Below are 27,473 nucleotides of genomic sequence, written 5' to 3'. Positions count from 1 at the left end.
CACAGGGTACTCAACAGAATAATTCAAACTCACCTGTGGCACTGTGAATCTCTTCCCACAATCAATTGGAACATCAAATAAATATTAATTGAATAGCAAGTAAATATTAATCATTATCATTGTTATTAAGAATTATGATATAATTTCCATTTTTCACAAAGCTCATATCGCTATACTTAGCTAATTAATAGACATTGAAGAATGTACCATAACCGATAAAATTGCCGAAGACAATTCATTAAATATTACAAAATAAAACAAACATTCAAAATTGGATTAATGGTTTAATTCAATGGAATAAACTCTGCTTGGCACTCCCCCAGAAATCATCCACAATGAAATATAGTTGACATTTTTTAGCCAATAATTTAAAGAAATACTGTTCTAATCTTCCCAGTAAATAAAATCATTCATGAGTATTGACATTGGATGTTGAAATGATTGTTCACTTCTCTAACACTTCCATCAACATTATCTTTCATTACCTTGATTTATATGATAATTAATTGATTTAAATCAACCAGCTTTGAAGATTTAAATATGATGTTAATGAAATACCTAACTGAATATTGTGACACCGATGCATTTCCACCTAAAATTTGATCCCAAAATTTAAGTCATGGAAAACTTTTATCACTATATTATTCAACATTTGAAGCAAGATTTGATTTTCAAGTAAGATATTTGAAAAAGAAAAACAAGGTTATAGACCCATCCCTGCCAAAAATATGCACAAATTTTTTGATGTAATACCTTTTATTGTTGACACTTATTTTCAACAAAATTTTATAAAAACAATTCACGGGCATTTCAGTCGGACTGACTTCACTGTACATATTAACAGAACATTGTGATTGTTTATTATTTGTAGCAGATAAAACAAAGAATGCTTACTTTTTAAGGCAACTGGTGGATACTTATTTACAATATTTTAAGGCACTCACTGGCTCTAAAGTAAACACTCTCACACATGATATAAAGAATAGTTCATGTGACCATAGGACATGTTGAGAGCATAAGCCTCTCTGAAACCCATAAAAAATTAACATCCATTAACATTTAGCATATAACAATAAAAATAATTTTAATATATGCTTTCCACCACTTTATATTTCATTCATTTAAGTTAGGCAGTAAATGGAAGACATGCACAATTATGCTTCCAGCTGCAAAACTGTTTACATGCAACTGATTTTGACACCGAGTAGTTGCAGTAACCCTCTTATGCAACTGTATTGACCACAGTTCCAAGCTGGAAATAATTATGTCCCTTCAGATGGTAGACTTTACAAAATATAACACTTTGTGCAAAATATTTTAGAGCCCTCTATCCCCGTTTAATAAAAGGAAATTTAGAGCAATATATGATAACAAAATAACCATGAATGATCCAATCTTATGTACCTTAGCATATGAGATTCATAATAGCACATTGTGAAAATCTAACAAGACTAATTTGTGTCACAATAGTTTCTTAAGGGATATAGTAAAAAAAAACTGCCCATGAGATGCAATGATCACAGACGACTTGTTCCAGTCATTTAAAACATTATTATGAAAGTTGACAGCAATCTAACTGGTTATACATTTGATGATAAAGTGATTTCACATCATAATTTATAAAGTGAGCAATTTCAGTCATTTAAGATTTTAAATGATAAGATTAATGATCAGCGATAAAGATGATGAAAAGGTTACATTTACTTTATGAAAATAAGTTTAAACATAGAATAATACAGTAAAATGATCTTACTGTGAAAAACAAAATCCCTCCAATTTAATAATAGTTGAAGAGAAATGTTTTTCTAAAGGTTAGCTTATTCCTGAAAACTTATCACAGATTAATAAGCAAATTAATTATAAGCATTATGAGAGACACATGTGTAGAGATTGCACATCCAAAACTGGAAGAGGGGATTCACTGCCGGGTATTATGGTGCTATTAAGTACAAGCAGTATTTAAAAGCATTGGCTGACAACTGGCAATATCAAAAAAATTAGGATATTTTAATTTTCAAGGAAATGATTTTAAAAAATTCCAAAATGGCCATTTTCTTGAGCTGATCGAGTTGAGACCATAGCATCCTGGTCTGGACGGCAAGCAGATATTGGACTGGTGTATCCAAGTATAAAAAGGCATTCCCAAGAATACATAGCATCAAAGGCAAGAGAATTAGTCACATGGAATCAAAAATATTAATATTGTTCCGACAACTTCCAAATGGGTGCTCTATAGTCAAGACCCTACTCCAAACAATGGACCTTATTCTTCAAGAGATTTTTTACAAAGGCGATGACTTCCATGAACTTTTCATCCAACAGCTACTTCTCCTCACCAGACACAGCTGTTCCATAAAATGTTGGCTGAAAACATACAACAAAAGAATCCATGAACAAAAAACTCAATACTCACAACAGAAGAACACATTCCATGTATATTTAAATTAAAGGTATTCTTATAAATCCAAGTGAATATTGGTGTTCTAGCAACATTTCTTTTACAGGTTTGCAGAACACCATCAGCATCAGCTATTTAACTCTGTCCACTAATTGGCTAAGTCAGAGGCACACAGTCTTACCGTTAACACACATTTTTACTAATGATCAACCATTTTGCTAAAAGGAAAGTTACACTTTGATATTAAAGCAGTAAATTTTCTTGCTTAAATTAAATTCAAATCAATCCCACCTTGTTATGGCTGAATTTCAGTCCTCTCTACCTTGAATTGATGAGATTGCCTTAACACACTATACAGCAATTTCTCTCAGCAAACAACTTCTATAATCAGAATGACTTAGCAAGTGATCTGACGAGCATGTCTACATCAACACACACACTTCACAAGGCGCTGAATGCTATATAGCGAGCAACAACCAAAAGGAAAATGGAATGGATAAGGGCTTTGGGAGGACTATGGTATGAACTGAAAACATTTAAGCTATTAATATCACAGCTGTTTAAATTATAACTATAAATTAATATTCATGGTCCAATTACCAAATATAAAATAGGCCATGAATAATTCACAATTAAGAGTCAGCATCATAATTCCAATAATTTTCAATACTTTCAATCTGACATTAAATTTTCTCCTCTCTAGTGTAGTGACTCTCAAACCAGGTCTACAAACATTTAAATCATCAAGCATTTAAATCTTTTAGAAGAAAATAGATTAAAGAGAGAAATGGTACCTGCCTTCAGAAGCTGATATATAAATACAAAAATCTCAGAACCTTGGAAAAAATGTGAAATTAGCAATGTGTTAGATGGAAGAGATGATGACAGAGTGTAAAAAGGAAAGTGATAGTATCAGTGAAAATAGCTGCATATATGATTTTAGCAGCAGTGATGACTAATGTCTGGGATTCTGCACACGGGAGGAACAAATGGCTCAGTCATTAATTTTCAATGTAAAAATTCCATTTTCTTCATATGAAGCATTAACAATAAAATATTTTGATTATTTTCTCTCTGATCCAAATCTTTTTCATAAATCCTAACCTGGAAAATCACAGTGTATCTTATGTGTCAGTGCAACCAATTGCCCGGGAATTACAGAACTATTTGTAAAATAATTACTTCTGGTGAAGGAAAACAGGAAGCCAAGAAGAAAATTTGATCAATCATTTCCTCTTGTTGGTGCCACTGTCCTATACATGATTCAGAACAAAAATGTCCTCATAATCTGAATGTAAACAATAAAATCTACATTTTTAACGTTCTTTAAAACATTATTTAATACCTATATAATTAAATAACATTTTATCTTAATGATGTTATGTTCAAAATGCAATATCTAGATTATAAATAGTATAGTATAATCATATTAAATGCTAATTTAGTAGCAAAACTTAATGCATTAGAACAAATTAAATAACTCAATTCTGTTTTTTTTAGTGGCAACCTGATTTCGAGCATGCAGAACTAATGTGTACTGAATTATATAAAATATAAGCATGGTTGTTAAAACCTTCAATACAATCCATTTTTGCAGCACAGAGTCCAAGAGTACTGTTGTAAATCCAGCTGGAATAATTCCAACACAAATTTAACTGTAACTAAATAAGTCATAAATAGAGTTCACACCCACACCAAGTACAAGCCTACTCAATTTCAGAAAAATTAGTGATGGGATACATGTCAATTCCCCCTTGATTCTCAGCCTTAATATTTTGAATGCAGTCAAACTTATAACTACCTTAAAATCAATATCTTAATTTAAGTTAATAATGGCCAGATTGATAAGCAAGAAAATTAATACTACCCGTAAAATTATTTGCTTCAGTTGATGAGGTTATGAATTCAAAATTATTAAACTTAAACTATCTATCATGAGGAGATCAAATGAAACATACACTATGACCAGCATTCAGTTTACTGGGTAAATGAATTTTTTTCTTTCTCCTACAAAAGATTACTGGCTAAGTATTTATGCTCATATTTTTTGCCAAAAAATGTTATATTTTCAAAACTTTATATTGCCACTGGGCCAGTTGGTGAGCTGAGTATTTATCATTAAAAAACCAACTAACTTGATAAGCTGTTTCATTGTATGAACGTGAATTGAATTGAAAATCCTTATTTTTGATTCCTAAATAAAAATCCACATTCAGTGGAGATGAGGAAGAGAGCTCAGAATTTTGTAAACATTCAATAGGTACATCTATTAACCATGTGGGTAGGACACGGAGCGAACAATACCATTAAGCAATGATGAACAAAAAACTCGTAAGTGGATCTTTAAAGGCTTGGAATTAGTCACAAATTATGCATTAATCTATTTTTGTTAAAGTGGAGTTTGTCAATTACTAATTAATGCTAGAAGAGACAGCAGCTCTATGTGATTAAAGGACATTTTTCCTTTATCATTATTAGTTCATTCAGATGCTGATCAGTTTGTGTTAATTTTTTTAACACACACACAATATTGGCTCAGCTTTGAGCCCTTGCTATTTTGTTACAGGTAACAGGCCATCATATAAAAAACAACAATTTCAAAGTAAAATGTAGGCCAACGTACCACAAGTGGCTTTTTCCCCTGCAATTGTTATCATACAATAGGCACTTCTTCAGCAAGTTTTCAAACGAGGACAGCTTGTGCATGTGCCCACTGCTGGGTATAGCTTAAAGATTAATGTCTACGGTGGAATGGTTCACAAAGCAATCCAGCAACAAAATCTGCCAATAGGCACACTCCATAGGAGAATAATGCAGCAATTGGTGTGATATTAAAAATTTGGTCTTTTCTCAAACTTGACTAATGTCTTATTCCTGTTTAAGATCATTTTACACTAGCTTTCACTATTCATACCCACCCCCTAATCTCACTAATGTATTGTTTAATTATGCATGCATTATAATCCCATACTCAATCAAGAGCAAACAGCTTTCTCAATGTTCTGGTGATTTTGGTCTCCCATGGTATGAAATTTCTAGGTTTTGACAAATCTATACAGTGCACACTCAGAAATATTGCCTATAGATAGGACACCAATATCTGGACCCCAATCTGAACAGGATAGATGAAAAAATAATTTTCACAAAATTTTATAAAGTAGTTTAAACATAACTGTTTTTCCCTGTTCCCAATGAACGATTGGATAACAAGTACCAAATGGTGGTGGGTATGCAGTATTATTGCAATGCCCAGGAAAAAAATTGCCATCCACTTACATTTACCTTTTTCACATTGATTAAAGCAATGAGATGAACATAATATTTTATTTCAATGTTTGTCTCTCTTTGATCATTGCCAGTCAGGAGAATATGGCATTTATGAAGTTCCCTCAGATTGGTAATAGAAGTAGTTATAAGGGGGAGGTGACTGACAGCTTAGGTCATTTGGGCCATTGGAGATAGTTGGGTAGGGGCACGATGTTTAGGGAACAGTGCAAGGGAGGAGTGAAATCCAGTGTATTGCAAATTACACAGGCGGTGCTCTCCACAAAGCACCTCAACTCAGGATCAAGATTAAACTGAAAAATACAACCAACACTGTAGTTCAAATGAGTGTTTTTGGGGTGGGATGCCATTACATTAGCCCACGGCAACATCCCAATCCCCACCTAAGATTGGAGCCAGACGGAGGTGTTTGCAAAAATACCAAAAATGGATGGGACCCAAGTGATTTGAAATGCTATGAGCCTATGCATCTACATTTCTTACATAGATTCACACTATTGCAGTTGCAGTTATTGCAGTTGGTCTGCATTTAATCCAAGGGCATTAATTAAGTAAATTCTTATTACTGCTGCATCAGCAAATATAGATAGTATATGCATATGCAAATATAGATAATATATCTTATGGCCACAGAATAAAATACCAAATATGACATGACAACATCCACCATGCCACCGTAAGATATTTCAAGACTTGCAGTTTTGAAAAGAATCAAAAATTTTAAGTTGGCATTAATGCAATACATTCCAAATCCATTCCTAGTTTGACACACAACCTCTAGACAATGACCAAATATGTTCCAAATATGAGACTAATGTTTTCATTAAGACAATCCACTAAAAAACAGAGCATTAACATTACTAATGGCAAACCATGCTATAAAGCTGGCAAAATAATAAAAATTGGTATTAAATTATTATTAACAGTTTCCTGATTGATATCCTTATTTGTAGTACCTATCTCATAAATTATAGTCACTGATCACTCTACTAACCTAAAAGCCAAAGAGATAAGCTGATAAATGAACACAAAAGTCACTGTTGGAAATAATGACAGCTCAATAGAATGATTGATTTTATAGGGATTGTGGGTGCTGATCAAGATTCCACTGGGCCGAGACTCAGGTGAGAGGGAAAATGTGCCTTCCTCATTAATGGATCAATGGCCAATCACAGATCACCAGGTTTTATGGGACACCCTGGATCATAAATATGACACTTTTGCACCCACGGCTGTCTGATAAAAAAAACCCTTTGGAACATGACTGGCACAAAGGTAACATAATAATCTAACAGCAGATGGACTCATTCACAACTTAACCTCTCTTCTATCTATATTCTTTAGTCCATACAGAATTTATTTGTACATGACCCAAGCTTCAGTTTAAAACATCACCATCAAGATTCCTGGGCCATGTACAAATAAAATTTGTATAGGAAAAACCAAAAGTTTGTCACTATTGAACCAGATGATGAAGTTGCCCATTTTAAATTACAGTTAATAACATACAGAATGGGCACAAAGAGCACTCATTAATAAAATCACATCAGATATTAGCATCACAGCAACTAATCTCTAGCAAGCAAAACAAACTAACAAGTTACTATGAAAAAAATTCCATCAAAGCACAAAGACTTAGTGGACAAACCTAATGAGCAGGTCGATGCCAATTAAGAAAAGATGGCACACTGAATCCACTTCAAATATCAAAGAACTGTCTCTCTTCCAGGATGGATAGCCATCTGTCGGAGGTGGATCAAATCTTCCTCAACCACCTGATCTTTCCCTCCTTCCCAAGGATTCCAGGTACTAGGCTGTATTGCACAGGACACCACTCATAGTTTTGTCACTTCACAAGAGTATATACTTCCTCCATTTGGGGATAAAGGCACAATTGGGTTTCCCCCAGTGAAATGAGCATTTACTTTTTTTTAAGACATTCACAGGTAAAAAAAGTGATTGCAGTTCACTGCCATGAACGACTTGGATAGAGAGTAATTTATGAGACAATTTTAATTTTAGTTTACTTGTCACATGATTCATTCACTGGCCAAAGACTGATAATCAGACATGACGGTCAAAAACAGACCAACTTGAAATCTATTCACATTAAGCAGCTCACAGTCTCCAAAGAAAAGAAACGAGACAGCACGTCTTGGCCCAGAGTAGGAGAGAAGGGCCTGATTGTGTGGGGGAAGCAGGGAGTAAAGTTTACCTCTTCATGGGCTGCTGCATCACCCTGGTTTCGACCAGCATTAGATTCATCTTCCTCGTCCGAGTCTTCCTCGCCAGAGGAGTCGGCAGATCCACTTCGATCTTTGGCACCATCTATAACAAAAGAATCAGGAGGCAGATGAGGTTAAAAATCACCATTGGGTCAAGAAATCATATATTTAGCAGGAAATGTCATTGAGCAGTTTGTTCAAAAGAGATTGAGAATACATGTCACATAGGAAGCATATTGCGGCTTTTTCTTTTCTCTCAGACTGCCATTTCATAAGTTTCCTAGTAGCATCTTTTCCTTGTTACCACATGCAGTCTTAGCCCACGAAAATGATTAAGGATAAGACAGATTATTTCTTTTTTAGATTCAATGAAAGTCTTAAATTAAAATTTTCCCTCGCCAAAGCAGGAAAACCAGCAGAAAAAGCAATGGAAAACAAAGCTCAAGCAAAAGGTTCTCCTGTAAAACTATAAAAATCACTTATATTTAACCTAAGTATGGAGATGAAAAAATGGTTGAACCAAGTAGTTAAAATGGAATAATCATGAGTATGTGACTGTCCTATTTTATTTTTAATGTCCCCTCAAAATGCACTGGTACTGATAGTTGTTTATTTAAGCTTTGGAGGCCATGTCCTAAAATATTTCATGTAATTAGAAGCAAAATGCCAGTTGGAATACACATGCTAGTAAAAGCATATTCTGACTGAAGAAAACCTTACACTTCTCTGAGAAGTGGATGAAAATCCCCCTAGAAAGTGTGTAGACAAAGCGGCAATAAATCTTCCGGTTGCTTATTGTTTAGTTTTTTCTAACAGGAAGTCAGGACCCATGGGAAGTCCCAGTCAAGACCACTTGTTCCAGCACATGTGCTACAAAATGAATTGCACTAGGCATGTTTTTTCAACATTTGTCTATGGCCAACTTGCTTATTATTTTGAAAGATATAACAGTAAATAAGTATTTTAATTCAATAATTACTATGTTACCTAATCAGTTTTATTTTAGCGTAGGTTTATCATTGGAATGTTTACATGAGCACCAAAAATATTGATGGTATTCAATCACGTACGTTTAGAATAGACAAAAACTGAGTATCAATAGATTTCTTAGCTTTGTCTAACGAGAAAGCCGGACACCAGACACTACAATAAACCTTCTCTAATTCTGAAAACTTTCATACTATCCAGCCCGCCTACCATTTTCCTTCCCCAACCTCTTCGGCCAAACATTCTCCCCTATAACACAGTCTTTAACATCCCTTTGCCAATTAAAATGCTCGTAACCTATCCTGCCTTCTTTGTATTTCTCCAAAAAATTCTTCCTCCTCTCCCACGATAACCAGTACCTCTTTCTTTCTTTTCCATTCATTCAATATTTCCATCCTTTTCCAAATCCACAGCTCTAAAGCCTTCTTCAACATGAACATTTAACTCGGCCTTCCTCCTTCATAAAAGCCTCATTACCTTGTTCTTTTTACAATGATATTCATCCCAAACCTGATTTTTTTCCATCTGCTCAGCAATGCTTGCAACCCTTTGGCTGATTGGCGAAATAAAGCGTGATCATCTGCAAACCTAGCCGATTTTATTAACTCCCCAATGACCTTCTTTCCTGCCTCCATTTCTTCCCATGCCTCTTGTACTTGTATAAATTAATATCCATATGGCTCAGTTATGATTGCTCCGAACTTAATAAAATTTGCTGTGTCCGGCATAACTTTACGGAATTTGCATAACATATTGAAATGAAACAAAATTATTGACTTTGTTATTCCACACACTTAATTTAAAAGTGGGTACTCCATTTTTCAGAAGGAAATGTACACAGACCAATTAATTAATTCTGCTTTAAAGCATTGCTTCGCCCAAAAGCTTTCAGCATTTCATCCATTGATCCATCAATTAGCCTCTATCCCTATACCAGAATCCGAAGTAAACAAGGAACTTAATGATAGCAATTAATAATGGCTATCTAGAAGATCTAATAAATAAACTTAACCAAAAGAAACTGATGAAAATAGCCTTAAGCAACATTTACAACCCCTAAGAGTTAAAAGATCCCACAGCAAAATGGCGACAAATACTTTATCTAGGGTATATCTCTCAAAAAGTAATCAAGATTTTACCTTACGAAAAAATTAAATGTGCCTTTTACAGTGGTTCATGCCTTGATCCATCCCACTGAAGACCAAGTCCCCAAAAACGAGACGAGTACAGTGTATGAACTAAAGTGCTCAGAATGTAACACAAAGTATAATGGGCAAACAGAATGAAAATTAAAAGAAAGGATAAAAAAACAAAAAACATGAGTAAAGAATAAGAACATAACATTCTTCTTTGCAAAGCACCTCATCAAGAATAACCAAAAAAAGTGACTTTGCGATGAAAATTCTTCATTATGAGAATAAAGGTCAAAAGCTCGATGCTTTGGAGCAGTTGGAAATTTTTAAATGTGTCCATAGCAAGGATGAACTTGTCATCAAAATTTTGCATTCCTCCCACTCCTAGACCTACCACTCTTCAAAGTCAACGATTAACACCGAAAGATGTAATTCTCTTTTCCTATCACCTACATTTCAACCATTTTATCCCCTCTTACCAGCACAGAAGGTATATATACTAAGTTTGCTTCTATGAGGGCCACCTGATGTTCAGCATCGAAACCTGGGTCACGTTTTTAAATGAATTTTGCTAAACAAAGTCAATAACTTCATTTAAATATGTTCAGATTAGTAGAGAATGAAATTGAAACAAGGAATGGGCTAAAAAGTTTTTAAGCATTGCTCTATAAAGTATAAACAATGCAGGTTTTGAAGAAGTATTTCCTCAACAGACATTTGTCATTATATTGGTGAAATGAAATGTTTTGCCATGTATTCTTACCAATGAACTTCATAGATGCTACAACTTGCTAGGGCAGGTAAACATTAGTTTGCACATTGTACTATTTAGTATACTCAGAATTTCAGGTTCCTACTAAAATATGCCAACAAGAGCTAACTATATATGCAGTATTTTTCTTCTACAGAGGCAAATTGACCAGAGGTTTCATGGTTAACAGCCTCAGATGAATCATGTAAAATTTCCACAGACCTTTCTTACTACTTTAAAAGTATGAAATTAGCTAGTGAGTAATAATCAAATCACAGTAATAATGAGCATTCAATATATTGAGACATTTTTTTGTCTCTTTCGAACGATTGTTACACGTTTCATCAGGATTCCACTTTACATGCTGAACTGCAAAGGTGCAAATATGAATGTATATCCGAATAATCCTAATGTAACATGATTCTATATTCTATATATAATTCATCTTACTCCAGAATCACGGTAATATAATTTTCTACTTATCCCACCAAGTCACCAAGTTACCCCATCCATAATAAACAAGTAGATCCTTCCAATTCACACACAGGTTCAACATCAATCGCCATAAGTTCTAATCAAGTCTCACCATATATTAATAGTAAGTACCTCGGATTCCATCAGGTGAAATGGGTGTGATTCCGGCTGCATTTGTGGAATTCAGCTGCTGTGCTTTGAGGCGAGACAGGGTATCATGGCAGGTAAGGCAGACTCGCAGTGGCTTTGATGATTGAGAAGGCAGCAAAAATCTCTTACTTGAGCATGGCCCACACACCACTGCACCACATTTGCGACAATGGTGCTGAAATCCAAGATGTTATCTCCATCAAAATGTGACCTCTTTAAGTAACACACCTGGTATATAAGTATTGGCAAGCAAAGATTTTAAGAGCTCAAACACAAGTGATATAAACAAAAATAAAAAAATTGCAAGCTCACATTAAAAATTAGTTGCTGCATTAATGCTTATTTTTAACAGCTTAACTTTAGGAGTTCCAAGGACCTCACTTGTACTCTATTAAGAAGTAGGAAAGTCATATCATTTTTTTTATATTTTTAGGATAAAAATGCAATTTTTCATCTATTCGGTCAAAAGAAATTACTAGTGAAAGAACATTCATCAAATTACAGTCAAATATAAAATATTCATTAATTTAAAGGTTGAACAATGGAATATTAATGCAATTCCAGCAACAATTTTACTTTACATTAAATCATTCTTTCAAGATCTATATAAAGAGGAGTTTCTGCACTACAGCTTTATGATAAATTCCACCTAAGATGCCTCCTTTTCTTTCAGTCCTCTGAGCTTGCTACAATGGGTGCAGGTCACTTGGGATGCTAATAATTTTCTTGACCTAAAAGATCTGCAACATGCTCCAAACAATGGTTAGTTTTTCTCATTTGGCAAAGAGCTAAGCATAGATCAAAAATAGCTTACATCAACTACTGTTTCATTCCCTTTCTTAGTCAATCCCAACTGCATCGCACACAGCAGGCTATTAAACACTTCATCATTAATTCCTTTTTGCCTAACTTGCGGCTATATACAAAATGTGCAAGCAGGAATTACAATGATAGGCAGCCCCTTTTGTTCTTCCAAAATATGGTAAGAAGATGAGAAAGCTCACAAACTTGACCGGTAACATTTCACGCAGTCCCTAGGTAGCAGTGATCTTCAACACAAATCCATAAAAAATGAATGTTTGGAACAGATTCTAGCCACATACTCTCATTTAACAAGACATTATTACTTTAATCCCAACAGTTATTCAGGAATGCATGCAATGAATTGAATGTGCTCATCAAGAAGACACCAAATGTGGGGACTCCATTTACCTATGACGGTAGATCCATGCATACATTAAATAATACCTTATATGGCGACAAAAAACTATAATCGTTAAAAGAGCTCCTATTGCTACAGGGGAAACTGAACCAAGGCAAGTTGAAAGTACACAATTACATACAATATGGTAAAAATGACATCAATCAGGTCTGGTTAACCCCAGATTATTCAGGGATTTCAAGAGCTTTCCCAATGCTATTTCAGCTAACAAGAAAGACTGGATGAAAGATTTGCAAAAGTTAATAATGTTAAAACTACAAAATTTAGTTTTTTGTGACTTCATTTTGGCAGAGATTAAATGAAACTTTAATTAACATCTTGTTAGAGGAGGGGGAGAGAAAGAAATTTACTTACTCGTCTGCTTATGACATTAAACTGGGTTTTCTTGCAGTGCATACAAACAGAGGCTTCTGAGTCAGGCACCCAAACAGCTGCATGGACTTGCACAGCCTTCTTGCCACCTGTAAAAATATATCCCATAACATACTAAAAATCTTCATTTTGAATCCCACAGTTCTTTGAATCTTACAATTAGTTCACTAAAATTATACAGGTCTATTTATAAAAGAACATCTTTTTACACAATAAATCATGATACTATGGAATATCATATCATTTTAGTAGAAAGTATTGTTTAACAAAAATTCAACTCCAGAAATACATGTTTTGACCATTTCCTACATGATATCCCCCCCACCACATGCCCTTGCGGCGGCTTGCGGGGTATTATGTAGTTGTATCTGTCTGAGTGTTTCTGGGACGGGGTTTGTGATATTTTTTGTGGGTAGGATAACTCAAAAGCTATTAACATGAACAACTAAAAAATTATACACAGTGGAACCTCGCTTAATGAGCACTTCACATAGCAAGTAATTCACATAACAAGCAAAAATATTACGCCCAAAAGTTTGGACACCTCTAGTACTAGTAAAATGGGTAATTCTAACTATAGTGAAGTTCAGACAGTGTTTGTGACTGAGGAGAATGAAGTACAGTGAAGTGAAGAGGCAGCATTAACGGGGAAAGAGAATCCTATGAGTGCAGCGGAATAAGCACTTTTTCAAGGAAAAATTGATGTAAACAGGTTAGCTCTTTGAAAATTCATTTTGAGCAATTTAAAATCAGTCTCTCTTCAGAATAAGAAACAGGAAAGGGCCACATGGGGCTTGGTGACTATAGGGAAAATGAGGAACATGCTTCCCATTGATTTTCACGGGATAATTTTGATTTCACAGTAGGTTTTGCAGAACCTACCACACACAAACATGTCTCCTTTGCAATTTCCAGCTAACGACAACTCCTTATATGATCTGTAACTATAGTTGACATCTCTAGAAAATTATCTCCCCTATATTAACATTTAAATTACCTTCTATATGAGCTACAAGAAAGAAAAAACCCCTTCATAAGCCTCCTGCAGCATCCTTGGCTGACAATATGTTCATGCAAAAGGAGCATGTTAACGCAGCTTCACAAGAAGGTTGATTGTAGCATATTGCATCTCTTTAATGTGTCTTAAAAATTGACTGCCCAACTCATGCAATACAATGAACACAATTGATGTAGCATTTGTGATCATATATTTCTCTAGGAGTACTGGGAAGAAATTACTTTTCAATCATACCTTTATGAATAAAATATAGTAAAACCATTTATTTACACTTTTTTAGGGACACTAGAAAAAAGTGTAAAGAGCTGGAGAATATGATGAGTGGGAAAAGAAGTATTTTCTCTTTTACATGCATAATTACCGACATCATTTTATCTATATTACCATTATCATCACGAATAACTTCAACGAGAATTTTTCTTCATCACAAACAACATAAAATCCTGGCTTTCTAAAGCAGATATATATTGTAGAATCCTAAACTTGCTTCCAAGTCCAGGACATGTAGTGCACATTAAAGTTAATTGCCTTTACATTACTACCACATTAATTCAGAGACATGAATTTTTGTACAATTATCCTTTGATAATGCAGCTTACAGGAGTGAATTATACCTAAATCTAGTGGTTGGGGCTTAAGAGTACAATTTGAAAAACAAAATTGTGACAGTAAATTTCTCAAGTGTACAAGGGCGATTTGAAAAGTAAGGTTTCCTATTTTTTTTTCATTAAAAATCAAATTTATTCTCAACTTTGCGTACATTGTTGGAAAGGTTGAGCATTCAGCTATTTTTCTACATAGTTGCCTCGACGATTTATCACTTTTTGCATCCTTGTAAGCAGCTTTTTAATGCTGGCGTCGTACCTTTCTCACACCGCGTCGCGAAGCCAACTCATGGATTGTGCTTTAATGATGTCATTCACAGGAATATTTGACAAGCTATCACATAAAAACCACTCTATCAGTAATTCTTCATACTTGGTATTATTGACATATTTCCTCTTTTTAGATAAATGTCTGTACAAGTTCGCACGTTTCAGAATCAAATCATGAATTTTCACTAATGCATTCAGTGTAGAGGCCTACATTCTTAGCCATTTCAAGAGATTAATGCAGACACCATTATGAGAATCAACTTGCACCAAAATTTTTATTTCACCCTCAATTGAAAATGTTATTTTTTCACCTTGTCTGCTCATTGTCAAGCACGACAATATTTACATTCCAGAGTCATTGTGGAATACTTAACAAATGAAAATCTGAGCTACCTTGATCTTCAAACAGTTGTCAAACTTCAAATTTTTTCGAAGAAAATAAAATTCTTTTTGATTCAGTGAAATTTTGATGCGACAAAGCAAGTTGCAATGCTTTTTATCATTCAGGAGACTGTCACTTATTCTGTTCACTTGAGGCAGTACAAACAATCCTATTTGTCAGTCAGTTGTGTTTTTTCTTGTGTTTTTCACACTCCAACATGTTTGGGTTAAACTCGTTTTCATTCCTCATACTTCCAACTTGTATGCAGTATGAATAGTCTTCCTCAGGTGTTCTTACACTGCATAAATTAAGTAGCTAACTCCTAGATGTACAAATCTTTGTCACTAGGGGTACGCACAATATTCAAATTCTTAGCAAAAACCATCCATATTACTGCTCTCTCCCATCTTCTTTGGCTGTATATGTATGAAGCGAAGTCAAAAAACTTATTTCTTAAGGCTGATGTACATGAGTAACTTTAAGAATGCGCATAATTTTTTCTTGTAAATATGCTTCACAATCTTGTAAATATGTAATTATGCTTCTTGTAAATATGCTGCATTTTTGCTTGTAAATATGGGGTTTCACATATGTTGAAAAAATAGAAAATTGTATAGGATGTGATAAAAATGTTGTAAATCGTGGGAAAACATAAATTCCAATGATACAAACATGGGAGTTTCACTGTATTTTACTATTTTTATAGGTCGCCAACTCTCTAAGCGATGGAAAAACCTTGAAACCCATCAACCTGTAGTCTGAAATTTATGAATAATAATTTATCACGAATATAATCATTATTCAAAAGAAAAAACCATATCTGAATCCCCAGTCAAAAAACTAACACTCGTGTTAGAATTGTGAATCATGAAAATGGTCTCAGAAGCAGAGAGAAGTCTTTTCCCTCCTTTTGAGCTGTAGAACAGGGCAAAGAAAATCCAATATTCATCTCTAACAAACTGTTTGAAATCTCAACTAAAAATATGCTCAAATGCTACAAAATGCTGACATGTGGAGGATTTTGGAGAGTCACTCCATCACTCTTACTCCAACAATTTTCATTCTTAAATTACTCTTTCCTTGGCAGAGGATAAAAGGCATAGATGGGAATGAGGGAGCTAGGGACCTCTTATGTAATGGCAGAAGATATGATAGACATTCAAGGGTCAAGAAGTGCTGACTATTGTACAAAATTATATCCTGTAAAAAAAACAATTTCATGTCAGGCAAAGCAATCTGCAAATATGTTTGCAGATGGTACATACTATATGTGAGAGAAAATAGAAAAATATTTTGCTCATAAAATGACATAAATTAGAGCATTAGTAGATAATTTTAATGTGGCCATTGTTTTCGTACTGAAATACCCATAAAATATGCATAATGGCTACTTCTGGTGCCATTTCACAGTGGACATTTGGTAACTAGAATGAATAAATCACAGGATTTCCGCATTGTACACACAAATTTTGATTCTATGTGTTTTCTCTACACAAATTCCTCCTATACAGGAAAAAGCTCTCTTAATCCAAGAAAAAAGGTAATTCGACTCACTTTTTCGTAAAAGATCCTCAATGCATTTGTTAATGTGAGCCATCCATTCTTGTTTCTCGGTGGATGTTGCTGCATACACAGCAAATGACTTTGATGCAGTACATATAAGCCAGCCATTCCTTAATTCTATAAAAAAAACAAACATTTGTTAAAACTGATGCAGCACATATTAGAAATACATTTGGGCTTTTACATCTTGTCATTATAAATGATAATAATATTGCTTCTCCAATGCTGAGATTAGGACAGTATAGCTTTCCTGGAACCCAGCATTTATTCAATTATATTGCAGTTAAAGGAAGGGAATGGGTGGTTTAAAAGTATCTAAAAACAACTGTACCCCTTAAAAACTTAAATTATATGCAGATAAAATATACAAGAAAAACACCTATTGGAGTCACCAGCAACAAAAGAGGAGAGCTGATTTTGAATAAGAATCACGCAGAATGAAAATCAGAATTTTTTTTGACCAGTTGGGAACTAAATTTTAATGAAAAAATGCGGTTCCTTCTTGTCTTAAAATCACCTGAGACCTGATAATGTAATAACAATAAAAAATATTGACATCTCCATTTCTAAATGTATCATAACATGACAAAACACCCCACACTACAATAAACATTTCTTCACTTCTGCAAACCTTCTCTATCCCTCAATAATACCCAACACCTCCCCTACCTGACTTTCCTAACATTCTCCCCAATACCATGAGAAAAGTCTTATCATACTTATGTGAATCGAATATTATCGTATTTTTGTGGGTTACCAACTCTCAGATTGATGGAAAAGTTTCCTCAAACCACATTAACCTGAAGTATGACATTTATGAAAAATAATTTCAACAGGCAAATATACATTATTTATCAGAAAAATTTTAAAAAATCATGGCCGAATGCCCAGTCAACAAAAGCCACATTTCATTTTATGAATATTAATCATGAAAATGGTCTCAGAAGCAAATAGAATCCAGCATCCATCACTAATAAAGTTTTTTGAATTTCAACTAAATATTTGCCCACATACCAAAAAATGCTGACAAACAAATGGTTTTTCTGATTGATGATTGTGTGACATTAAAATAGGACAAGGAAGATATGTATAGAGACTGTCTTTAGATTTAACTTCATTTTGGTTTAATCCATAATGTAGGGTCTACATTTCACATACACTTTTGCATACACATACACTCACTTGAAGCTTACTAATATGCAAATTCTACTAATATGCAATTCTATTAATACTAAACATATGCACTTTAATTAGACTGCAGCATTTTAAATGGTGACAAGGTGAACTAATAATGTAAATTTAACATAAAAGGATCAATTTCACTGGGGAATCTGGAGGCCTTTATTTAGCAAGACTGAATGAAAATTTTTCAAAGCAGCTAACCTTATTGAAACAAGCAAAAAGATTATGCAAAGTGATTCATCGAATGTTAGACAGCGTTTTTAATAACCTTTTCCATCCCAGAGCCCAAATAAACATTCACTTTTTCCCATCTCAGAGCAAAAATTGACCACTCCCGATACCCATTTTGACTCCAGGGTGAGTATAAAAACCACTCTGGGGACCCTTGACTTGCGGTAATTCACTCAATCGAATGCATTTTCAAAACCTATCAAACAAACAAATACATCCTTACTGTATTATATATTTCTTTCTATCAATAATCTCATTATGGCAATGGCAGCATGTGTACCTCTCCTCAATCTGAACCAAATCTAATCCCGATTGGTCATCCACTCTCTCCTCCATTCTATTACTGATGACCCTAAGTTCTTCCTTAGTTGCATACAAAATTACACGTACATTCCTGAAGTCTTCACATATTGCTGATTTTCCCTTTCTTGGGACGGGAATGACAGCAATATGTTAATGAGCTGCACAGTAAAATTTATACTAAAAGCAATTGATGTAAATTAGCTAACTGTGCTCACAGAAAGCTCTTTACTCTGAAATGGGAGGTATGTCCCACGGCCAAACCACCAGAGATGACAAAACACCTATGCCCACGGCAGGATTCAAACCCATGGCCTTTGGGTTAGCAGGTAAGCATTTTACCCAGCTGGCTATCATATTACCATGGTCCTTTGCTGTTTTTGGACTATCTAAAAATGAATGATTATATGTTTGTGTACTTTACATGACTCCTTAACTATCCTCCTAGATTTTTTCTGAACAAACTTTCTTAGTTTATGAACTAGCTTATGGACAGTAAGTGTCTAATGGATTTGGGAGGGTGGCTAAATTCTTTAGATATAGAAATTTCTGAAAAACAATTAAGTATAGTTAAAGATTAAGCATTCAAGGGCAGTAAGTATATCAAAACATGAAACCACATTAAGATATATCATCATGGGACATTAAACACGTCAAATATGCAGTCAATTATATTAAGGAGAGGACAGTACTTTCTCATGTTATTGAAAGCAAAAAACAAAATATGACAATTATGCTATTGTTACAACCATGATAAAAAATTAAGTTATAACTGCAATACAAAATTAGCATAAAAAGTATCGGAAACAATTTTTTCCTGCTGTGTGCATTAAGTGCTGAATTTAGACCATCAGTTAAGTGTGTGCACGACCGCAGATCTTATTGATAAGATGACAGTGCACACCATTACAAATAAAAATATGGCAATGCAAAAGGTGTGATAAACTTGTCCCAAAGGTCTTGACAGACAACCAAAAGCAGAGTCCGGTGCCTGCTTGCGGAGACCTTCTGGAATGACATCGTGACGATTACCCACCCCCTTATAGTCCCAACTTGGTACCAGCAGACTATTTCCTATTCCCAAAAGTGAAATCCCCCTCAAAGGCCACCACCATGTGATTTTAAGTGCCGTCAAAGAAGCTTGCATGCCTACCCTTAAGGACCTTCCAGGATCCATCAACCAGGGAGCCTTAAGAGTCTTGGGAAAGCCACTGGCAAAAGCAAGTTAATGCTCAAAAGATGTTATTTGAAGAATTTTGAGGCATTGTAGCAATATTTGAAATGAATCTATTCTTCCAAAACTTTTCCTGATACGCTTTATACAAACCATGTACATTTGTTTTCATATTAAATTAGTATACCTTTAATTGATACACAATAGGCATTTCCCCTGGCATTACTAATAATGAGACTTAACCATTGTCATTCCTACTGTCCTCAACATAATATGCATACCAACTGTCATTTGAGATTTCTATGAAGCACATTTCACTCAATCAATCAATTGACCTTGAACTTAGTTGTCTGCTAGTCTCTAATTTTATCATTAGTGCATCAGAGGAATTACTATTATTATCTCAGTGCAATGGAATTAAGAAAATAACCATGTAGTTACTCCCTAGAGGAGCAATCACCAGCTAACTCTTCTATCTATTCATATCCGTAGGAGAATTTTAGAAGGGTACAGGACACTTGGGTTATCTTACAACATCTAGGAAAATAATATGGCACCAAATTATAACCGCAGATTCAACCTCCAAGAGAACAGGACGGACTGACACTATCAAAGACCAATTTAAGTATTCATTCTCCGCTCACAACCATAACAAACTCGAAGCGACCAAATATATTTACTTTAAAGGCTACTGAAAATGATTTCATGAAAACAAAAACTCAGGCCAAAAACTGAACCAGGCATGAAATGTTTTGCTTTAATGATAATGAAAAACAGATAAATTAAATGATAATAGCACACATTTTAATGATTTAGTAAATTTTCCCATGATTTATACTGGCATGTATTTCAGAATGGGCTGGAGTGTTTCTGAATTATAACTAATTTATGTCCAAATGCATGCCTGAACTAATAGTTGCACATGCATGACACCCTATCACCTCCAATTAGAGCAGCTTGCAAGGTATAATTTAAATGTAGCAGATGACACAAATGATGTAAGCCTATCGAGTATGATATTCTGAAGGTTAACTAGTTCTTTATTTAGATCTATGTAGGCAAGTTGGTGTCGTTAAGTAATTCATTTATAATTAAAACTGCATCAGACAAGTATGGTTAAGAAAGTATTAATGAACGCTAGAACAACATATTATTTGAAATGCAATCAAGAGGAAAACACCTGAATTAATACAATTGAAGATTAGGATTGGGCTTGAGGTGTCTAGCTAAATTAATTGGCTTCTTAAAAGATACTTTTTATCAACAGCCATTGGTCCATATACATAAACTTCGCAAAGAGGAACATAGCACAGAGATAATATCCCACAGGATTTCTACAGTGCAAGTGAAGACTTACACTGTAGAAATAGTAAGTCGTTGACTAATTCAAAATATGGATTTTCTGCAGCCAAAATGCATTATTGAATGACAAAAAAATTTCTTTATAAAATTACATCAGAATTCACTCTTTGAGTACAATTGCAGATTTGCGGGAACATGCAATCATTAGAAGTTTATCAGCATGGCAATTACGCTTAGAAAGCAATTCCCGATATCGCGGAGATAGAATGTAACTAGGGGCATACAGATGTTTCAAATGCTCACTAAACTGGTTTAAGAACTTCCAAGTTATCTTATAATGCGCTAAACTTACGGCCATCGTCCTCCAATGATTCCAATTTCACCTCTTCTAACGGGATAATGTGTTGCTTGTTGTACTGGAAAGAAAATTAATTTATGTATATAAATATACGGCAAAAAATTTTGTCAGTTCTACATTGAATTTCCAAAGAAACTGCGGGAGATGCCGCAACAGTAACTTTTAATGGAGTCATCCGCTAATGTGCATTTCAATGCAACATATTTCAGAGTGTAAAAATCATTCGCCTTGACTGGGATCCCAGTCAAGTCGAATGATTTTTACACTCTGAAATATGTTGCATTGAAATTCTACATTAGTTACAAAGGCAATTCTGAAACAAAATTTAGTTACAGGAAATGAATCTCAATTTCAATAACATAATTTCTGATATAATTCTTTACGTCCACTCTGGGTGAACTCATTGCTACAAATGCAGTTACGGCATTCACATAATTGGGATGGACCCTCCCCATTCTAAAGTCAAGTGTATTCGAGGTGCCTATCATAATAACATGGCCAATGAGAAATATGAGTGTCCCAAAAGAAAGGATGACATATAAATTAAAGAAACTTTTACAAACCTTTTTCTTATTGATCAAAATGTTACCGTACACCAGAATATCGTTAAAAAGGAAAAACTGTCGAGCTTTAGGTTTTTTACGGCACATTTTCGTCAGAACTCCTTCTCCAACCAGAACTCTACCAGGTACTGCCAATGGCTGGAATGAATCACATCAATTAGGAGGATATTGTGGAATTGCCTGACAAAATTATTTCAACATTCAACAAACCTGGCCGGAGCTGCCAAAACAGCTCTCCACCATGGCAATTCGACGAGCATTAGCTTCACTATTCACTGTAAATACCACACACAGAACGATAACGGTTAACTCTTTAGTTCACAGAAATGATTCAAAATATGGGAAGTACGTGTGTAATGTCCAGTTAAGCAACTTGCATAAATTTTCGAGATACGTGTAATGCGATGGGAAGTGAATCATTAAAAAGAGAGTTCCGTGAGAATTCAACAGCAGCCCTTGCATATATCTTTCACAAAAAATTACAGGGACCTAATACAAACGTGCTTTCGTTAACCAGTATGTTTCTTCAATTAAGATATAAGGTGACATTACTGAAAAAAATGACATTTTTACCTAATCGGTCCACCATTGTCCAAGGCCTTGTGAATCCCCGTTCCTGAGTTTAGATGTGAAGGATGTGAATCACTTTGAAGGGCGGCCAACTCAAAATAACCTGATTTCCCGCAAAGGGGACAGAGGAACGGAAAAGAATTGCTGGAAATAATTGTGCAAAGAATATTATTTTCGTATTTTAAAATGTATAATGATTTCTTATTTTATTTGTCGTCCTTTAAAATGCTTAACCGATCAAAACATTTCCAATAAGATAGGCTTAGTTATTAACCGGCTATTTGGAGTCGCATCGACAAACATCATAATTAAAATGATTATAAATTTGAAAGTATCCAATCACTATCAGTTGCACTTATAATCAATAGAAAGAATAAAAACTACCTATGCAGCCTACTACAACAGATAATTGAGCTACAACGACCACAACAGCTAATTTGTATACTCAATCAAATCCGCTATATTGGTTAACATGAAAGCGCACGAAATAAGTTCTAAAGGCTTGTAGATCAAATTAGTGTTTTTTGCCTTGAATAAAATTTTAATATTTTTAATAAGCAAGTTTGAATACAAATAAATGTAAATTAAGCCATATATTATATTCCTTCATAAAAGATACATGCTGGGAGAGAGGCTATCAGTCACATGAGTAATAACAAACGAATGTATACGTGCGTGGGCACTTCTGTCTTGTAGAAATTTTTGTCGTCTGTCATCAAATCGTTAACAATGAAAATCTGCGGTCCTAAGCTCTCATTGTGTGGCTTAATAATTAGCACATGGGGTATAATTCAGCTGGTATGAAAAGAATTAAATTTTATTTCACTATCTTTTTCCATTGACATTTTCTACACCTATGTAATTGATGGGTGGTTCCTTACAGATTTTGATGGGCATATTTTACTATGTGCAGAGTGTAGCACTGTCGGAAGATATTGCCTTAGAAGGCGAATATAATACCATAGAAGAATTTTACTCACTTGCAGAGAGAGGGTACTTGCAGGTAAATATACATGTTATTTTATATTTCACTGAAGTGCAGTCAAAAGAATTCTTTGTGTTATTGCTTTTGTATAATTTTCAGACCGCCTACAATTGCTGGATAGCGGCACTGTTTTATATATTCACCCTGGTTATTTCTGGACATCAGTTTTATGTAAATAGTAGAGCGTCGTCAACGATGTAAATGATTTGGTAGAATGAAGCCCTTCCACGCTTTGGTTGTTGGCGGCCCTTTCAACTTATCTTCATGAAGATGTACTCTATGGACAAAAGTTATTGATTAGGCTGTGCACAATTCCTCTATTGTGTTCATTACATTATGTAGATAAATATGTCTTTCGTGTACATTGTTCTAAGTATCTATAGAGATTTATTTTCGTTTTCTGAAGATATAGTTTGCTGTAGGGTTACTAGAAAGAAGCTATTTCAGATTTTCTTGACCAAGTGAGTATATTCATCTCAAAGCCAAGCCCCCTCTAAAGGTGTGTAAATAGTAATTATTCTAAATGTGTGAAACACGTTGGTAATGGCAATTGGAGTCATGCCTCTGTAAATGATTTCGATTAAATCTAACTAGCTGAATAACCTTGTAGATTAATTTGGGAAACTATTTTTATCAGTGGTAGTGTAAAATGACTATGAACCAGAATGAATGTCGCTTGTTATCTGTATCATTGTTAAACATTACTCATTACATTCCATTGTTCAAGTACTAGCTCTTTGAAGTTATTCATGGGTATCGTTTTTAAATTCGAAAATTTGAACATATTCGCTATGCTCCCACCAAAAGTATTCAAAATAGGAGATGCCTGTATTATTTGTAAGGTCATTGTGAATATGGGGCATATTTTACAATGTTCTCCCAAAAACTAGTGAGTGCAGGTGATTCAAATGTTGTTACTAAAAAGTACAAAAATCTGTACTCATTTCTCGCGGGAAATTAAGAAAGTAATGATTTGTAATTGGGACTCCCATAGGAACTTTGCATTGTATGGTGTCATCCATTGGTTGGATGAAAACTCCTTGTTTTGTATTATACTGTAAACTAAATGTAAATTGTGAAAATATATGTAATTAAAATGGCATTTTTCTTATTTGCTTAACATTTCAGCGAATCTACTTTGTCAATTAAATCCTGTTAATTAAGTGAATTTCCTTGATGTTTAATTGATTTAATCTAGAATTTATTAGATTGAATCTATTAAAGTAGTTATTAAAATTGTGTTGATATCTACAAAAAGTTAATTCGCTTCACTAGAATGTTGTGCATTTATTTAAAATAAGTTATGGCTCTACATCTCATTTTCTTCCTATAATGTTTGGCATTGAGGATGGTGTATTAATAACCTCATGATTGACATAGATTTTCTAAATTCAAGTCATAGATTCATATAGATTTTGCATCATTGCTTTGTGTTCTTAATCTAAAAAATTAATTATGTTTTTAATATTCACACACAGTTCTATGGAATCGTGGAAAGGTTGGTACCAACTTAATTTTTAAAAAATGTTTCATTTCACCACCAACCATAGGTAACCTAAATGACTAAGTTCCAAAATGTAATTTCTGCATTTTGAATAACTCCCTTTTTCCAGATCACATGCAAATAGGAATCACTTACAGAATCAACTTGAAAGTTAATGTAATCGGTTAAGTTAGAACTCGACTAAGCAATACAGGAGGTGAAGTTCATATTTCGTGACGGTGGGAAAGGCTGTGGTATTCCAGGAAAACTAGACCGAACCAATCAAAAATCGTCTTTAGTATGGGGTATCCCAAGGCTCAACCTAGACTTTCCCGGAACCCTCGATAGCAGTCTACCTTCCTACCCACTGGATTACTTTTTCCCTTAAGATTCCACCAAGAGCAAAGCATAGTGATTAGTAATCACCATCAGCGATTTACCAGGATTGTTCGGCAGTAAATAATATGGGGTAGAAAACTTTAATTCAAGCATTATTGTGATATAATTTAAATGGGTAAGTTAATTAGAAGTGATTGGAAACCTGAGATAATTGTATCTACTCCATTCTTGCATATCCTGTATAAGCACACTATATTAGAGCAGACATATGACCATAGGTTTTTGATTAAAGGCACAATTGGTTTGAATTTAGTCTTGATCATCAAGTGAATGCCAAAGGAAAATATGAACACAACAAAACTACTTGAAAGAGTTACTGTCCTTATTCTCTTGTAAAATAACTTATCACTTATGAAGCACAGTTCCATTAAGTGTCCAGTTCCTCTTCTAAGGGTAGTGAAGTATATTCTATTCTTGGTGTATAACCACTAATCAGTATGCCATCAAGTAAACTCAGTAATTAAAAGTGGTTTAAAATAATGGTGTAACTTGCGGAAATAATAGGAAAACAATTTGTGATGATGGTTGAAAAGGTGGATGAAAGGAGAGATTATAGATGGTTAAAGAGCAAATTGAGGAAACAAGAATAGGACAAATAGTTAAATAATGGCTACTGTTTAGTCCGAACAACATTGCAAGTGTAGGTACACAGAAAGTAGGATTAAATGAACATAATTATTTACCATATATTAGGTAACATAATGATTAGATAAGTAGAAATTCCATAATCATTTTTTTTAGCTCCCTGTGGATGGCTAGCACTAAATTACAATTGGGAAAAATTTTGGTCATTAAATGTAACTTAAAATTTAGTTGGTAAGAGAAGGAAGTAAAAATGATTCGAACTGAAATGAAAATTCCTGAATTTAAATCAGCATTCCATCTACCATTATTATTAGGTAATCTACTGGTTAAGGTTTGTATGGACACAACTACCAAATAAATATTTTGTCTTCCCTAACAAAACACAACCCATCATCTTATTCTACAACAAGCCCCTCTTCACCTCCAAATACTTCCTTCCTCCCTAAATTCCATCCACCATCCTTATCCTATTCCTTACCCTCCCTTGTTTGCATAAAACCTCCCCTCTATCACAGTCTTCAACATCCCAAAGCCAATCGATACGCCCTTCATCCATTTTTCCTGCCTCATAATTTCTTCCAGAAATCCCCTTTCCTTACTCATCATACCTAGCACTTCCTCAATTGTTTTACTTTTGTTCCATTTCGATTTCTCCATCCTTCTTGATGCCCACATTTCAAAATCCTTCACTTTACATCTGTCATCCTTCTTCAGTGGCCATGTTTCCGCCCTGTAGTTTTGATGAGCCTTTTCTAAATATGACTCAACGTCCCTGTCATCAATTTTCTCCTTGTGAAAGCCATTTCCCCTAATGCAATTCTTCTCCTTTCGCCCCTTAGCTTTAACCATTGGAGGCTGCACCCACTCCCTGGAAACTGTGTGAATTGATCACACTTCCTATATCTGTACCTAACCATAATATAATGTAACTAATACCTTTCTGATTCATGTGGCATTTTCTATGTATACCTACGCCACTTGTGGTGTCTAAACCAAGTGTCGGTGATGGCTAACCCCTGTCTCCTGCAGAATTCAATTGCTTTCTCCCCTTGGTCATTCCTCTTACCTAAACTTTAGTACCCCACCTCATGACCATCTCTTCCTGTGCCTACAGTCGCATTCCAATCTCCCATCACTCTAAAAATTTTTCCTGTAGGAAAGCACAATTTTGTCCTCTAACTGATGGTGTATCCTATCGACATCTTCCTCTGTATGATTGCTTGGTGGCATGTATAACTGAACAATGACTAAGTTCATCAGTTCTGCTTTTACCTCAACTGGTAATATTCTATCCATTTCTCTATGTTGATGGTGCTTCTTCCACTTTTTATTCAATATTATGGCAACCTCTGCTGTATATAACTATCACTACAGTAATTCCCACCATCCTTTCATCTCTCCTTACATAGACCTAAAATATCTATATTTCCTCATTCCATCTCTCGCTCAGAAAGATTTATTCTTCTACTAATGAAAGATTAAGTCTATCTATGATTGTCCTCAAAT

At 34.5% G+C, this 27,473-nt stretch overlaps 2 protein-coding genes across 4 annotated transcripts; one reads left to right on the top strand and one right to left on the bottom strand.

Annotated features, from left to right (window-relative positions):
• Nucleotides 1-313: 313 nt before the first annotated feature.
• Nucleotides 314-22,970, bottom strand: rush (rush hour). 3 transcript variants are annotated; one of them, XR_011700365.1, is made up of 11 exons: nucleotides 22,900-22,970; nucleotides 22,519-22,618; nucleotides 22,156-22,220; nucleotides 21,946-22,083; nucleotides 21,377-21,440; nucleotides 16,827-16,952; nucleotides 12,980-13,086; nucleotides 11,386-11,578; nucleotides 7,899-8,011; nucleotides 7,332-7,497; nucleotides 314-2,364 (listed from the first exon to the last, which is right to left on the bottom strand). XR_011700365.1 is itself a non-coding variant. In XM_071583490.1 (10 exons), exons 2-10 carry the CDS (start codon nucleotides 22,532-22,534, stop codon nucleotides 2,323-2,325), a joined length of 864 nt encoding a protein of 287 aa, XP_071439591.1. In that variant the 5' UTR covers nucleotides 22,535-22,618; nucleotides 22,900-22,970; the 3' UTR covers nucleotides 314-2,322. The 3 variants fall into 3 exon arrangements, 2 of the variants coding, with proteins under 2 accessions (XP_071439591.1, XP_071439590.1); XM_071583490.1 differs by lacking the exon at nucleotides 7,332-7,497; XM_071583489.1 differs by lacking the exon at nucleotides 314-2,364 and having other exon boundaries at nucleotides 7,382-8,011.
• A 208-nt stretch (nucleotides 22,971-23,178) lies between these two features.
• On the top strand, nucleotides 23,179-24,602 carry LOC139686430 (ribonuclease kappa-B-like). The gene is made up of 3 exons (XM_071583620.1): nucleotides 23,179-23,313; nucleotides 23,399-23,518; nucleotides 23,600-24,602. The coding sequence occupies exons 1-3, from the start codon at nucleotides 23,245-23,247 to the stop codon at nucleotides 23,699-23,701; spliced, it is 291 nt and encodes a 96-aa protein (XP_071439721.1). The 5' UTR covers nucleotides 23,179-23,244; the 3' UTR covers nucleotides 23,702-24,602.
• Nucleotides 24,603-27,473: the final 2,871 nt, after the last annotated feature.

Source organism: Hetaerina americana, unplaced genomic scaffold (genome assembly GCF_022747635.1).
Source record: "Hetaerina americana unplaced genomic scaffold, ioHetAmer1.1.p SCAF_14, whole genome shotgun sequence".
In the NCBI taxonomy this organism is placed as follows: domain Eukaryota; kingdom Metazoa; phylum Arthropoda; class Insecta; order Odonata; family Calopterygidae; genus Hetaerina; species Hetaerina americana.
Note: the sequence above shows the minus strand (reverse complement) of the source record. Positions and strands in the feature narration are given on the sequence as shown.

What these genes read in the sequence shown, in the direction of transcription:
- rush (XM_071583489.1), bottom strand. An exon ending in GTTTTGGCAGCTCCGGCCAG is followed by an intron (nt 22,084 to 22,155) that starts GTTTGTTGAATG and finishes GATTCATTCCAG; the next exon opens with CCATTGGCAGTACCTGGTAG. An exon ending in TTAATGTCATAAGCAGACGA is followed by an intron (nt 11,579 to 12,979) that starts GTAAGTAAATTT and finishes CTTGGATTTCAG; the next exon opens with CACCATTGTCGCAAATGTGG.
- LOC139686430 (XM_071583620.1), top strand. Translation starts at nt 23,245, where the DNA reads ATGAAAATCTGCGGTCCTAAGCTCTCATTGTGTGGCTTAATAATTAGC. An exon ending in CATGGGGTATAATTCAGCTG is followed by an intron (nt 23,314 to 23,398) that starts GTATGAAAAGAA and finishes GGTTCCTTACAG; the next exon opens with ATTTTGATGGGCATATTTTA. An exon ending in CAGAGAGAGGGTACTTGCAG is followed by an intron (nt 23,519 to 23,599) that starts GTAAATATACAT and finishes TATAATTTTCAG; the next exon opens with ACCGCCTACAATTGCTGGAT.